This window comes from Bos grunniens, chromosome 11 (assembly GCF_055505025.1).
Source record: "Bos grunniens cultivar Pamir isolate PY7600 chromosome 11, Bosgru_T2T1.0, whole genome shotgun sequence".
In the NCBI taxonomy this organism is placed as follows: domain Eukaryota; kingdom Metazoa; phylum Chordata; class Mammalia; order Artiodactyla; family Bovidae; genus Bos; species Bos grunniens.
In genome coordinates, this window is record NC_141175.1 from 92,812,274 (window position 1) to 92,826,365 (window position 14,092).

Sequence of the window (14,092 nt, forward strand, 5' to 3'; positions counted from 1 at the left end):
TTTCTATTCAAAAATAGCATGATTTTAGATAATCTAGGCCTTTATGAAAGTTCAGCATCACAGTTAAGTATGCCATAAAAAAATAAAATTCAAAATAGTCACCACATAAACAACATTTACACATTACTTTGTTAAAATAAGATTTAATTTGGCCTTTATTATTTGAAGGCACCAAATATGTCGATTACCTAACATCATGACAGTCTGAAATAGCCCACTTCACCTGCTGGAATAAAGTGGCTTTCAGTGTATTTATAAACTAAGTCAAGTTATCAAGGGAAAGGGAACGCAGGACATTACTAGCTCCTTAATGATTCAGGGGCTAACCACAAAGTTAGGAAACTTGTGAAGACTATCTATTCAATTCATTTCTATGTATTTTGATGCAGGAGGAAAGAGAGAGAATGAAATTCTCCTGGAATTAAGTTCTGTATTGTCAAGGATGCCAGAGAGGCAAACAGACCTCAAATGTGAACTCCTGCATCTACTGAATTAAGGTTAAAATATAAAAAATTTCAATATACTCAAGGGAAAATCTGAAATAAAAGAGAACCACAACAATGTAAACTCAGTTTTACTTCACTTTTAAAGGAAAATGAATATAACTAATTTGCTTCAGTCTGAACCAATTTTCTTTGGAATATAATGCAGCAGTTGTAGAACTCAAACTAAAGACATATCATTGCCTATTCTGATGTCCACTTTAGAAACTAAAGTATAAATAAAGCAAAATCTTTGAATAGAAACATTACCTGCTGAAAAAGAGCGAAATATGTGGTACACAGATGCTGAAAATATTTATACTTAAATATTTTAAGAGGACTTAAATATAATAGAGGCATATATGTGATATCCAAAGATAAATCACCAGCATGAAATCCAAGGTCTGAATTCCACTTTCATCACTTACCCCTCACATGGAACTGATTTCTCTTTAATTTTAAGAGTCTAGGACCTTTTTTTAAAGCCTAAGTTTTCATTGATCTCTCTTGCTACCTCCCAACTCCCATCACCCAGTGTTAACAAAATTTCCTTGTGTGTACTGGCATTCTCTTTTCAAATGCAACAAATGATCTACCCTCAAATATATCCCTCTATTCAACTTTTGACCTAGATTAGTAAACTTCAGAGGACTCTATTATAATAAAATAGTGCAATAAAACAGTGCTTCTCTAGAAAGGGATAATAGTATATGCTTCTTCATCCTCCTCAGGTGATCTTGGATCTTCCTTAAAGGTGGTAAATAAAGTAGTTAATAAAAAATTTCCCTCCAAAAACACACAGTATTCTTTTCTTAAATGTGTCTCCTTTCTTCAACTTTCTGAAGCCTCCTCTCTGTCCTTTCACTCCAAGCCCATGAATACCTGCCTCCTTCCTTATATCCTACTTTCCAGTCCAAGGGCCCACAAAGGAAATAGATTTCAATGAAACTGAAAATCTAGAACAGTTTGTGGAGTTAGTAGTGGAGACACTACACGTGAACTGCAGATTGCTTTTTTTTATACTAATGAACAATGCAAATGAGTAGTTAGAGGGAAAAGATCTCAGCAAACTGGAGTTAGAAATGAAAGGAGGGATTTTCAAAATGTTATAATTTCATTTATCATTTTCCATAAAAATTTGTCATTGAGTGAGTGAAAGTCGCTCAGTCGTGTTACTCTTTGCGACCCTGAATTCTCCAGGCCAGAGTACTGGAGTAGGTAGCCTTTCCCTTCTCCAGGGAATGTTCCCAATCCAGGGATCGAACCCAGGTCTCCCGTGTTGCAGGAGGATTCTTTACCAGCTGAGCTATCAGGGAAGCCCAACAGTATCTTCACCTCAGGGGGTAATTGTGAGGATTAAACAGATTACACATGCAAAGCCAAGAAAATAGTGCCTGGCATATAAAAAGACTAAAAAAAACGTGTTAAAGAAATCTGAAGAATGTGGTTCCCTTGCTTTCATCCAGAAACAGAAATCTTTACATTTTACTGTAAAATAGTATGTATAAACTAACCCTATTCATTCAATATTTCAATTTAGAAATTTTGAATGGAATACTTGGAATATTCATTTAGATGAAATCAAATCAACCATGGGCAAAAGTTTTATACTAAAACAGAATTTCATTGAAAATACTTAGAAGTCATTATACTGATAAAAATAACTGTCGTGAAACTTAAAAAATAGTGCAAATTCAGCTGTAATCATATGCAGCTGTTCCTTTCAAAATTAAGTCACCATTTGTTCTCTTTTTTCTGACACTACAGTACTCTGCTTTCACTAAAAGCCTGTAACAAGGAACAGCTTCTTCGATATCAAAACCTTTTGGAAACCTGGCTCAGAGCAAGCCACTCACTGTTTACAGCGCTAGAAAGGCTCTGTGTGGTCACTCTAGGACAACTGTCACTGTCAGCAGCACGTCCAGGTGTCTCACAGGGACTCGGGTCATACAGAAATGTAGGTGTAGGCTAGTGTCTGAAACAAAGTCAGCGGCTAGGGTGCCTGAAAGGGGAGGGTTTTTCAGTTGAGACTCATAAAGGATGAGGGTCTAACCCCGAGGAAGCGGTCTCGCAGGGCAGATCAGTTTCGGGGGCGCCCGCTGGCTCCGTCAGGAAAGGGACGCAGGTGTTGCCCTCCCTCGGCGACCGCATCGCTTTCTTCCCGGCGCCGCCGCCCCCTCCCCCCCAGCCCCCCATTTACCTTTCTCGTCCTCATCGATGCGCAGGGCGACGGAGATGTACTCGAAGGCCTGTTTGTGGAACGCTCGGACGCGCTCGGCCTCCCCGCCTGGCACCGGTGCCGGGGGCGACGCCGAGGCCGGCGCGGCCCCGGAGCTCCTCTTGGCGGCCATGAGGGCGCGGGAGAAGCGCTGGCAGAGCCACACGAAGAGGAGCCCCAGGTGGAAGGCGACCAGGCGCAGCAGCGCGAAGCCTAAGAACAGCGGGTAGGAGAAGTAGTACAGGTTCCGCTTATGCGGCGATTGGGGCGGAGGGGCCGGCTTGGGGGCGGGACGGGAGCGGGCCTGGCAAGGGGGCGGAGGCCTGGGAGGCACCGGGCTGCTGGGGCCGCCGGAGCCTTTCTTCTTCCCTCGTCCACCCGGAGAATTCATTCACAGCTCCCACTGCCGCCGCCGCCATAACCCGCCTCCCGCAGACCGACGGCGGCCAAGCGACGGCGGCAGCCACTGGGACGGCAAGGGCCACAGACCCCCGGGCGGCCCCGGTCCCAGGAGCGGTGCACCTCCGCGCGCTGCTCGCCGGCCCCGCCCCTTTCTCCTCGCTCGTCCAGGAGCACAACCCCTTCTCCTCCGGCGGTCGGTGGCTCCTGCCCCTCCCTCTCTCTGTCCTCTTGGCTGTTCGGTAGCTCAGAGCGGCGGCCGGGAGCGCAAGCGCAGCCCTCCCGACTCTTTATCCGGCGCGTGCGCGCACGTCGCCGTCTTTGTTGCCCTGAGCTCCTTGTGCGCGTGTGCGCCGCTCGCCATTCCTCCCTTCCCTCGCAGAACTACATTTTCCAGTATGCAGTTCGGCCTACTTACCCCTTAGGGACCCGTAGCTCAATCGATTTCGCTGACCCTGGTAACTCAGTATCAGGGCACCTAGACCGTTAACTCAAGAAAGGGACCGCTGCAGCTTGGGGTCCCTCGGCTAGTTTGTAGGACTTGGGGTGTCGTCGTTTTCTTATATTTCTTTCAGCATTTTCTGCTGGTCTTCCATAAGGAATGGTTGATCTCAGTTTCACCGCAAAAGTAATGGGTCCAATCTAGTAATTATTATCTAAGAAGATAGAGGTTGTAGGACGCTCAAAAACGTCAGGTCACTGAAAACGAAAATGTTAGTTCATTGGGGTGAAATAATCGATTCGAGAAGTTTAATTAAATTGGTGCGTATTTATGACCAACATAGACAGCATATTGGGCTTCCCTGGTGGCTCAGATGGTAAAAACGTCTGCCTACAATGCGGGAGACCCAGGTTCCATCCCTGGGTCGGGAAGATCCCCTGCAGAAGGAAATGGCAACCCATTCCAGTACTCTTGCCTGGAAAATCCCATGAACGGAGGAGCCTAGTAGGCTACAGTCCATGGGGTCGCAAAAAGTCGGACACAACTGAGCGATTTCACTTTCAGACAGCATATTAAAAAGAGAGACATTACTATGCCAACAAAGGTCCTTTTAGTCAAAGCTATGGTTTTTCCAGTAATCATGTATGGATATGAGAGTTGGACTATAAAGAAAGCTGAGCGCCGAAGAATTGATGCTTTTGAACTGTGGTATTGAAGAAGACTCTTGAGAGTCCTTTGGACAGCAAGGAGATCCAACCAGTTCATCCTAAAGGAAATCAGTCCTGAATGTTAATTTGAATGACTGATGCTGAAGCTGAAACTTCAATACTTTGGCCACCTGATGCAAAGAACTGACTCATTCGAAAAGACCCTGGTGCTGAGAAAGATGGAAGGCGGGAGGAGAAGGGGACGACAGAGGATGAGATGGTTGGATGGCATCACGGACTCAGTGGACATGAGTCTGAGTAAGCTCCGGGAGTTGGTGATGGACAGGGAGGCCTGGCGTGCTGCAGTCCATGGGGTCACAAAGAATCAGACACGCCTGAGCTACTGAACTGAACTAGATGTCTAGTCTGAAGAATTAGTTTCAATAAGGGAATTTTTAGGTTTTGCATGGTAGTCATTCCATACTTCCTCAGGAATCCAGACTGGACTTTTTTTTTTTTTTTCCGTTTTTCAAAATCTGCTCGACGTCCCTTCCTTTGGAAAACTACCTCTGCTGCCAGTATTATCCTGAGCTGCAAGCGCAGAATCTCGCCTCCCGAGTCACAGAGGGGAAACGGGAAACACTAGGGAAGCCCTAGGTTACCCATACTGTCCTAGAAACTGGAATCTTGCATGGAGACACACTGAAATAGGAGGTAAGTTAAGAACTGAGTGCTCTAAAGAGCTGCTCTATCAGTTCACATCATTGAGATGCTCAGAACTACGAGGTTCCTGGGCTGGTCACTTACTTGATAACCTATCTCAAAACTATTGAATTTGTTTCTCTGTTTTTCTCTTCTGTTTCTCACACTCCCTTTATCCTTCCCCGGTCTCTCTTTTTCTCTCTCCATCTATCACCCTATTTTGTTTTTTCTTTTTGGTGTCTTTCTCTTTTTACTTGGGTTAGCCGCAATTGTTTCTTGTTGCCTCAAACTAGGGAATCCTAGTGGATATAAAGACTTCATCGTTTACAGTGTAAGGTTTACAAATGCTTCCAAGAAACTCCACATTCTGGCCACATCTTTACCTAACTTTTGTGCACCACTACACTCTTACAAATATAGGCTATTGCAAAAATGACCTACTCCCTGTTTCCCTCTTACTACTCCCCACCCCTTTTCCTGCCTCTGTTCTCTGCCAGTTCCTCATTCTGAAATGCCCTCTCTCTTTCACATCTGATTAATTCAATTCCTGAAGTCTCTCTTTTGAACCCTGTGGTATGATTCTGTTGTTGTGTGAAAATTGATTTATACATTTATCATGTAATATATGATATATCCATTGTTCTGCATCCAAATTCAACCAATAGCAGGTGGAAAATATTTGAAAACCCAGAAAGTTCCAGAAAGCAAAATTTGAATTTGCCACATGGCCTGCCACTATTTGCATAGTAATTACATTGTATTAGGTGTTGTCGGTGACCTAGAGATTATTTCAAGTATATGGTAGAATGTGAGTTGTTGTTCAGTCGTTCAGTTGTGTCTGACTCCTTGCAACCCCATGGACTGCAGATTGCCAGGCTTCCCTGTCCTCCACCATCTCCTGGAGTTTGCTCAAACTCATGTCCATTGAGTTGATGATGCCATCGAACCATCTGATCCTCTGTCCTCCCCTTCTCCTCCTTCCTTCAGTCTTTCCCAGCATCAGGGTCTTTTCCAGTGAGTCAACTCTGCATCAGGTGGCCAAAGTATTGGAGCTTCACCTTCCACATCAGTCATTCCAGTGAATATTCAGGGTTGATTTCCTTTAGGATTGACTGGTTTGATCTCCATGCTATCCAAGGGACTTTCAAGAGTCTTCTCCAGCACCACAGTTCACAAGCATCAATTCTTCTGCATAGGAACCTGGAATGTTAGGTCCATGAATCAAGGTAAATTGGAAATGGTCAAACAGGAGATGGCAAGAGTGAACACTGACATTTTAGGAATCAGTGAACCAAAATGGACAGGAATGGGCGAGTTTAATTCAAATGACCATTATATCTACTATTGTGGGCAAGAATCCCTTAGAAGAAATGGAGAAGCCATTATAATCACAAAAAAGTCCAAAATGCAGTACTTGGTTGCAATCTGAAAAATGACAGAATGATCTTGGTTCATTTCCAAGACAAACCATTCAATATCACAGTAATCCAAGTCTATGCCCCCAACCACTAATGCTGAAGAAGCTAAAGTTGAATGGTTCTATGAAAACCTACAAGACCTTCTAGCACTAACACCCAAAAAAAAAGATGTCCTTTTCATCATAGGGGGCTGGCATGCAAGAGTAGGAAATCAAAAGATACCTGGAGTAACAGGCAAGTTTGGCCTTGGAGTACAACATGAAGCAGGACAAAGGCTGGAGAACACACTGGTCATAGCAAACACCCTCTTCCAACAACACAAGAATGTGAGTATATTATATTAATAAACAAATACTATGTCATTTTATGTAATAGACTTGAGCATCCCTGGCTTTTGGTATTGGGGAACAGAGAAATGACTGTATAAGATTATATATTATTTAAAGAAAAAATAAACAGCTTCTATTTTAAGAAAAACTAATGTAACCTGTTCTTTGAAGCACTCTGTGATTCCCTCCCTAATCTCAATCTCTTTTCTTCCCTCCAGAGGAAGACACTATTCTGAATTTTGGATTTTGTGGTTTTTTCATTCCATATGACCTTTGGGATCTTAGTTCCTTGGTCAGGAATCAAACCTGTGCCCCTTGCAGTGGAAGCATGGAGTCTTAACCACTGGAATGCCAGAGAATTTATCTGAATTTTGTTTATTTTCTTTCTTTTTTAAAAATTTTGTTTAAAAAAAATGTTTCTTAAAAAAGAAAAGAATTGTTTTCCTCTAAAAAAAAAAGTAAAAAAAAAAGATCTCTTCATTTTTTACAAACCCTTATGTCAAGGGCTGACTTTCAATAGATTGAAGTGAGGAAGCTATTCTGCTATGTACGAAACCCCGACCCAGAAGCAGGTTGTCTACGGATGACTGTCTACTTTAGCACCAGGTTCCCCAGGAACGTGCAGTGCGTGATGGGCAAGGGGGTATCCTGAATTTTGTACTCATCATTTTTCTCCTTTTCATTTTAGTTTCATGTATACATTAACATGTATAAACATGTTATGTAGTTGCCTGGTTTTTACCTTATACAAATATAATCATATTGCACATATTGCCCTTATTTTGATTTTTCTGTTCAATATTAAGTGTTTGAGGACTTCCCTGGTGGTACAGTGGCTGAGAATTCGCCTGCCAGTGCAGGGGCACAGGTTCAATCCCGGGTCCAGGAAGATCCCATATCTACTGAGTGCGCGCGCTAGAGCCCTTGGACCGCAGTTACTGAAGCCTGCGTGCCTAGAGCCTGTGCTCGCAGCAAGAGAAGCCGCCGCAAGGAGAAGAATGCGCACCACGGGAAGACTGGTTCCCACTTGCCGCAACTAGAGAATGCCCATAAACAGCAATAAAGGTCCAGCACAGCCAAAAATATAAATAAATAAGTATTTGAGATTCCTTCTTGTTGGTTTGTACAGCTATAGTGTATTTGTTTTCACTGCAACTGTTGAAGGGTATTTAGTTTGGTGCCAGTTTTGTTTTTTTCCCCCTAACTAATTTCTTAACTTAGCCAAGACACAGCACAGTAGTGGAGTGGTTCTGGAGTCAGACTACTTGCATTCGAATCCCTGTTCCGCCACCTTCTTGCGCTAGCGACTCGGCCAGCCTCCACGTCTGTAGTTCAACTTCCACACCTATTACATAACAGAGTAGTAGCCAGTGCCTGGAATGAAGTTGTACCTGGATATTTGTTAAATGAGTTCTCCCACATCTATACATATATTATAATCCAAGTAAAATACTGACAAGTTTCTGAGCACTCTTTGCTCTTTCCCAGGACCACAGTTATCCTCAGGTCATTTTTCTTTCCCTTAGAATTGATTTTCCTCCTACTTCCACCATCAAAATCCTTCAAGGCTCTAATACTATCTTCTTGATAAATCCTCCCCTTACCACTTCCAGCAGAAATTATATATTTTTAATTCGTATAACAATATGGTTGTGTTACTCTGTGGTTCTTCTAATATATAGTTTATGTTATTTAAATACTTTACTATCTCCTGATATAGTTTATAAATTCTTTTCAAGGCAGTGGCCAAACTTTACACATTTTGATTCACTTTCTGCACCTAGCCTGATGCCTTGCTTATGGTACTCGTTTAATAAACACTGATATTTTGAAAAACAATTCAAATATGGTAATTGTTGTAGATATCTGTTGCTATGGGCTTCTCTGGTAGCTCAGCTGGTAAAGAATCCACCTACAATGTGGGAGACCTGGGTTCTATCCCTGGGTTGGGAAGATCCCCTGGAGAAGGAAACGATTACCTGGTTTTTACCTTATACAAATATAATCCTTATATTTGTATCTTATCTTATTATCTTATTCTTATTATCTTATATAAGGTATAATATAATCCAGTATTCTTGCCCGGAGAATTCCATGGACTGTATAGTCTATGGGGTTGCAAAGAGTCGGACATGACTGAGCTGTTGCTATATAATTAACCACTCCAAAACTTACTGACTTAAGATAACCATTTATTTACTCACAGTTCTGTAAGTCAGCAACTTGGACTGAGTGTGGCAGGGTGATTCTTCTGCTGGCCCTACCTGGGTTCATTTATATGACTGCAGTAATCTACTACAGGCTTGACTGGGGCTGGATGGTGTAGCTATCTTCATTCAGATGTCCAGAGGCTGGTGGTGGCTATTGGCTGGGGCATGTATCTCCAGCAGAATATTCCATATCTTTTTTTTCTTTGTAACTTTTTATTTATTTATTTTATTTTTGGCTACACTGGATTTTCCTTGCTTTGCATGGTCTTTCTCTAGTTGCAGTGAGAGGGGGCTACTCTTCATTTCAAAGTGCGCTTCTCATTGTAGTGGCTTCTTTTGTTGCCGACAACAGGCTCTAGGCACCAGGCTTAGTAGCTGCGGCTCACAGGCCCTAGAGTGTGGGGTCAGTAGTTCTGTGGGCTTCCACAGCATGTGGAATCTTCCCAGACCAGGGACTGAACCCATGTCCCCTGCATTAGCAGGCAGATTCTTATTCACTACACCACCTGGGAAGTCCCACCATACTTCTTTATATAGCGTCTGGCTTCCAACAGAGCATGAAAGGAAGATGTAAATTCTCTTTAAGCCCAAACTTCAAAGTTGCATAATGTAATTTCTGCTGCATTCTATTATCAAAGCAAGTCATATGGCCAACCTCAATGGAAGAGATGGGAAAATAAATTCCACATCTCAATGGAGTAGTAGCAAAGTCACATTGCAAAGAAGTGTACATGTATGGATGAAAGGAATTACTGTGGCCATCTTTGCAAGTAATCTACCACAGTGATTGTAGGTAGAATTTCCTTTTACCTCGATTTCAGATTAGAATCTAAGAAAGCATTTCCCAGCCATTTTGCTGAGTCATCAAAACATTCCTAGTTTCAATCATGAGGTACAGTAACATACTTAAGTTTAAGGAGACAACAGCAACAGTAATAATGATGACTATAATCATTAATACAGTAATAATGATGACTACTACTAGCTAACATGTATTGAACCCATATTCTAGGCTAAGCAGGTTAACTTGACTGTTGTAGTCAATCACCACTATTTTAAGCCTTATTGCCTCCATTTTTCAAAATAAGGAATTTGAGGCTCCTAACAGCCTGTTAGTTGCCCAACATCATGTATTAATTAATGACACATGCTACTTTAGGGTTTTAAGTTTAAAATCTAGGCCTCCAAAGAAAAACACTTTTATATAGACTGTTTATATTTTATTAATCTTGAAATATATATATCACTTGCCCCTGTATGGAGAGTGATCTTTCATTCCTGAGCCTCGAGGTATTGGGTTTTTGGCCCCTTGACTCCCACTTGCTAGATCTCTGCTATCCAGTTGTTCTTAACATTGACTGCTTTTCTATACCTCCCCCCCCCCCTTTTTTTTTTGGTTTGGTAAAAATATGGGTTTGAGAGAAAGACAGGTTGGTGTTTTGGTTCTGTCACTTATTGGTTGTGTGATATGGATCAACTCCTTTAACTCATCTGTAAAATGGGTAGAATAAGAATTAAATTGCAAAGTAAAAGAATACATCTAAAACCTCCTGCATAATACCTGCAATGTAAGAAGGCTCAGTAAATTTTGTTTCTGTCTCTTACATGTACAATGCCATTCCAGAATTTATACTCTACTGGGATCTGAGTTTTCAATAATCTCAGTCCACATCTTCTGCCTCTTGGAATTATATGCCAGTCAAATCCATTTTTCTCAATTAACATCTTAACTTGCCTCAAGAAAAATAATGCCTGGATATTGTTGACGCTGTTTATTTGCTAAGTCATGTCTGACTCTTTGCGACCCCGTGGGCTGTAGTCCACCAGGCTCCTCTGTCCATGGGATTTCCCAGGTAAGAATAATGGAATGGATTGTCATTTGCTTCTCCAGGTGATCTTCCTGACTCAGGGACTGAATCAAGGTCTCCTGCATTGGCAGGTGGATTCTTCACCACTGACCACTGACCACTGGGAAGCCCACCTAGCTATTACCCTGGCTTTATAATCTCCCTGCACTGAAGATACTAACCTTCTCAGCCATTTACTCTATAGCGTGACAACTTCCCCATTGTCAGATGGCAAGAACTTGCAGGACACTTAATCTTGAAGGGAATCTGGGCCAGTTTCACCAGGACAAAAAGGAGGACCTGAGTACTGTGCTAACGAATCCAGGACATTTGGTCACTTTATCACTTTAACCCATTAATTTATTTAGAAAGAGATTACCACTTAATAGTTGTTTTATATATAATTATAAATATCTTGTAAATCTCCTTCTCTTCTAAGAAATTCCCCAACCTTCAGTTTGAAAGATGCTGAATTATTTAAAGTAGGGACCTATGACACTTATTAAGTATTTCTTTTCAATTAATAATTTAAAAAAAGTAAAATGAAGTGGTGCACCTAGAACCAAGAGAAGAGATAACTGATTTTGAAACAGGCAGAAAATATAAGAGAGAAACATTAAACATGGTTGGAGATAAGAAATGGCAAGAGTAGAGTAACAATTAGGGAATTTTTATCCTATAGCTATGTTCATAAGCAAAAACATGAAAGAAAGAAAGTAAAATCGCTCAGTCGTGTCTGACTCTTTGTGACCCCGTGGAGGTCACAAAGAGTAGCCTACCAGGCTCCTCCATCCATGGGCTTCTCCAGGCAAGAGTACTGGAGTGGGTTGCCAAAACACAGTTGTCGACAAGTAATCATTTCCCCACATTGTGACATATATTTATTCATTCATTTGTTCAACAAACATATTAAGCACAGACAACCTGCCAGGTGATGAGTAAGGTGCCAGGACACAGTAGGGAATAAGAGTAAGTGTACAGTGCAATACATGGCTAAAAAACTTAAATAGCAAGTAGCAACAGTGGTCAAACATATATATATATAAATTCCATGTGTGGATGTGAAATTCAAATATATATATATGATGTGAATAATAAAGACTTTGAAAAATAAATAAATTCTTAAAAAATATTTTGAAAAATTAAAGAGTAGAATTCCCTTATTAAATGTGACAGCTGTTACTCGGCTCAAGCTCTTTGCCTTTCAGAAATGTGTGCCTCTGTTGCCAAAGTTTTAAAACATTTAAAGAGAAAACAGAATTCTGAAATTTTATGTGAAATTTATTGCTCAGGAGATGTTGGCTCAAAATTTGAAAACAAACAAACCAAAACTGAGGCACCAGTTTGAGATTCTCTAGTTTGCAGAGGATTTGTTACTATGGAAAGTGTGGATGAGCTCATGGTTTTGAAATAGTAGTAGGTGTAACAGTATAAATTGTTACCTAATTTGCTCAGCTCAGTTTTTAAAGCTGTGAGGCTATGGAGGCAGAGCAGAGTCAGTTAACACAGGATATTAAATGAATGTGGTAGAATGGCAGTCTAAATTACCAGAAGGTATATTCAGTCATCACTCTAAAGAAAATACTTGGGTATGTAAATATGTTACATTTCCATGTTTATGGTGGGAAGGCATTTACTCTGACATACATGAAAAGGAGAGTAATGGGAATTGTTAGCACTGGATGAGTGTTGGGGCATAAAAAACAAGTCGTCAGTTTCCCAGAGTGGTTTCCATTGTCATTTCAGAAACTCTTCATTATCCTTGAAATCCTTCTTATCAGATAAGCTTGATTCCTATACTGTTTGTAAAAGTATTTACTTATTTATTTTTGGCTGCAATGGGTTTTTGGTGCTGTGCACGGGCTTTCTCTAGTCACAGCAAGCAGGGGCTACTCTCTAGCTGTGGCGCGAGGGTTTCAGTAGTTGTGGCACAGAAGCTTAGCTGCCCAAGGCATGTGGAATCTTCCCAGAACAGGGACTGAACCCCTATTCCCTGCATTGGCAGGCAGATTCTTTAACTGCTGGACCGCCAGGTAAGTCCTCAATCCCTATATTCTAGTATTTGTTGTTGTTCAATCGCTTAGTTGTGTCCCACTCTTTGCCACCCCATGGACTGTAGCACACCAGGCTTCCCTGTCCTTTACTTACCATCTCCCAGAGCTTGCTGAAACTCATGTGCATTGAGTTGGTAATGCCATCCAACTGTCTCGTCCTCTGTCATCCCCTTCTCCTCCTGCCTTCAATCTTTCCAGGCATCAGGATCTTTTCCAGTAAGTCAGCTCTTCACATCAGGTGGCCAAAATTTTGGAGCTTCACCTATAGCATCAGTCCTTCCAATGAATATTCAGGATTGATTTCCTTTAGGATTGACTGGTTTGATCTCCTTGCAGTCCTAAGGGACTCTCAAGAGTCTTCTCCAACACATATTCTTACAACATATTTTTGCAAGGATACTTGAGTTTCTCCATTTAATTTCTTCATCAGTGAAATTATGTTAATTGGAATTATGTCCCCTTGATCCCATTCCTCCCTGCTTTGCTGAAATAATTATTCTTTGGTCCAACTTGCTCCAAGGTTACCTGCTTGCATTTATCTCAACTTCATGTGAACTCCTTCAGAATTAATCTGAAGCATTCAGATAGCTAGCATTCATCTGTAATCAGTTATCTTATACTGACATTTAAATGTCTGATCTAGCTGAACTAGAATACAAATTTATGAGGGCAGGCACTGTAATTTATATTTATCTTAAACTCTCCAAGAGTGGAAGATCTCCATGTTTACCCCCAGGTTTGGTCATTTACTAGAAGTACTCACACAATTCAATTTCTCTGATGGCTCAGATGGTAAAGAATCTGCCTGCAGTGCAGAAGACCTACATTCAATCCCTGGGTTGGGAAGATCCCTTGGAGAAGGAAATGGCTACCCACTCCAGTATTCTTGCCTGGAGAACTCCGTGGACAGAGAAGCTTGTTGGGCTACAGTCCATGGGGTCGCAAAGAGTCGGACATGACTGAGAGACTTTCACTCACTCACTTATACGACTCAGAATAGAGTCTTATTTGCAGCTCTGATTTATGACAGCAGGAGGATACAAAGCAAAATCAGCAAGGAAAAAGGCACATGGACAAAGTCTGGAGGAAACCCAACATCAACTTCCAAGAGCCTTCTCTCAGTTGAGTCACACAGGACACCATTCCACCAGCAGTGAGATCTGACAGTATGTGTGAAATGCTGTCTATCAGGAACACTCATCAGAAATTCAGTCCTGCTGATCATGTGGTCATCCTCTGCCTAACACATACCAGAAGTCCCAACTCCTAGAAGGAAAGCAGGTGCTTAACATAAACCATGTTGTCTGCACAAACATTTTAGACTCAGTGAGCCACTCTTATCAT

General features: G+C 41.6%; 1 protein-coding gene and 1 long non-coding RNA gene across 6 annotated transcripts in view; one reads left to right on the forward strand and one right to left on the reverse strand.

Annotated features, from left to right (window-relative positions):
• The window catches only part of SPAST (spastin), a 54,547-nt gene extending 51,297 nt beyond the window's left edge, over positions 1–3,250 (reverse strand). For all 4 annotated transcript variants that reach the window (XM_086327547.1, XM_086327545.1, XM_086327546.1 and 1 more), the window contains exon 1: positions 2,683–3,250. In XM_086327547.1, coding sequence (XP_086183673.1) covers positions 2,683–3,091 — 409 coding nt within the window. In that variant the 5' untranslated portion in view covers positions 3,092–3,250. The remainder of the gene's footprint in view (positions 1–2,682) is intronic.
• Positions 3,251–3,375: 125 nt separating this feature from the next.
• Positions 3,376–7,746, forward strand: LOC147363544 (uncharacterized). 2 transcript variants are annotated; one of them, XR_015137265.1, is made up of 3 exons: positions 3,376–4,902; positions 6,495–6,634; positions 6,856–7,746. It is a non-coding gene; the product is annotated as an uncharacterized LOC147363544 (long non-coding RNA). The 2 variants fall into 2 exon arrangements; XR_015137266.1 differs by having other exon boundaries at positions 7,444–7,746.
• Positions 7,747–14,092: the final 6,346 nt, after the last annotated feature.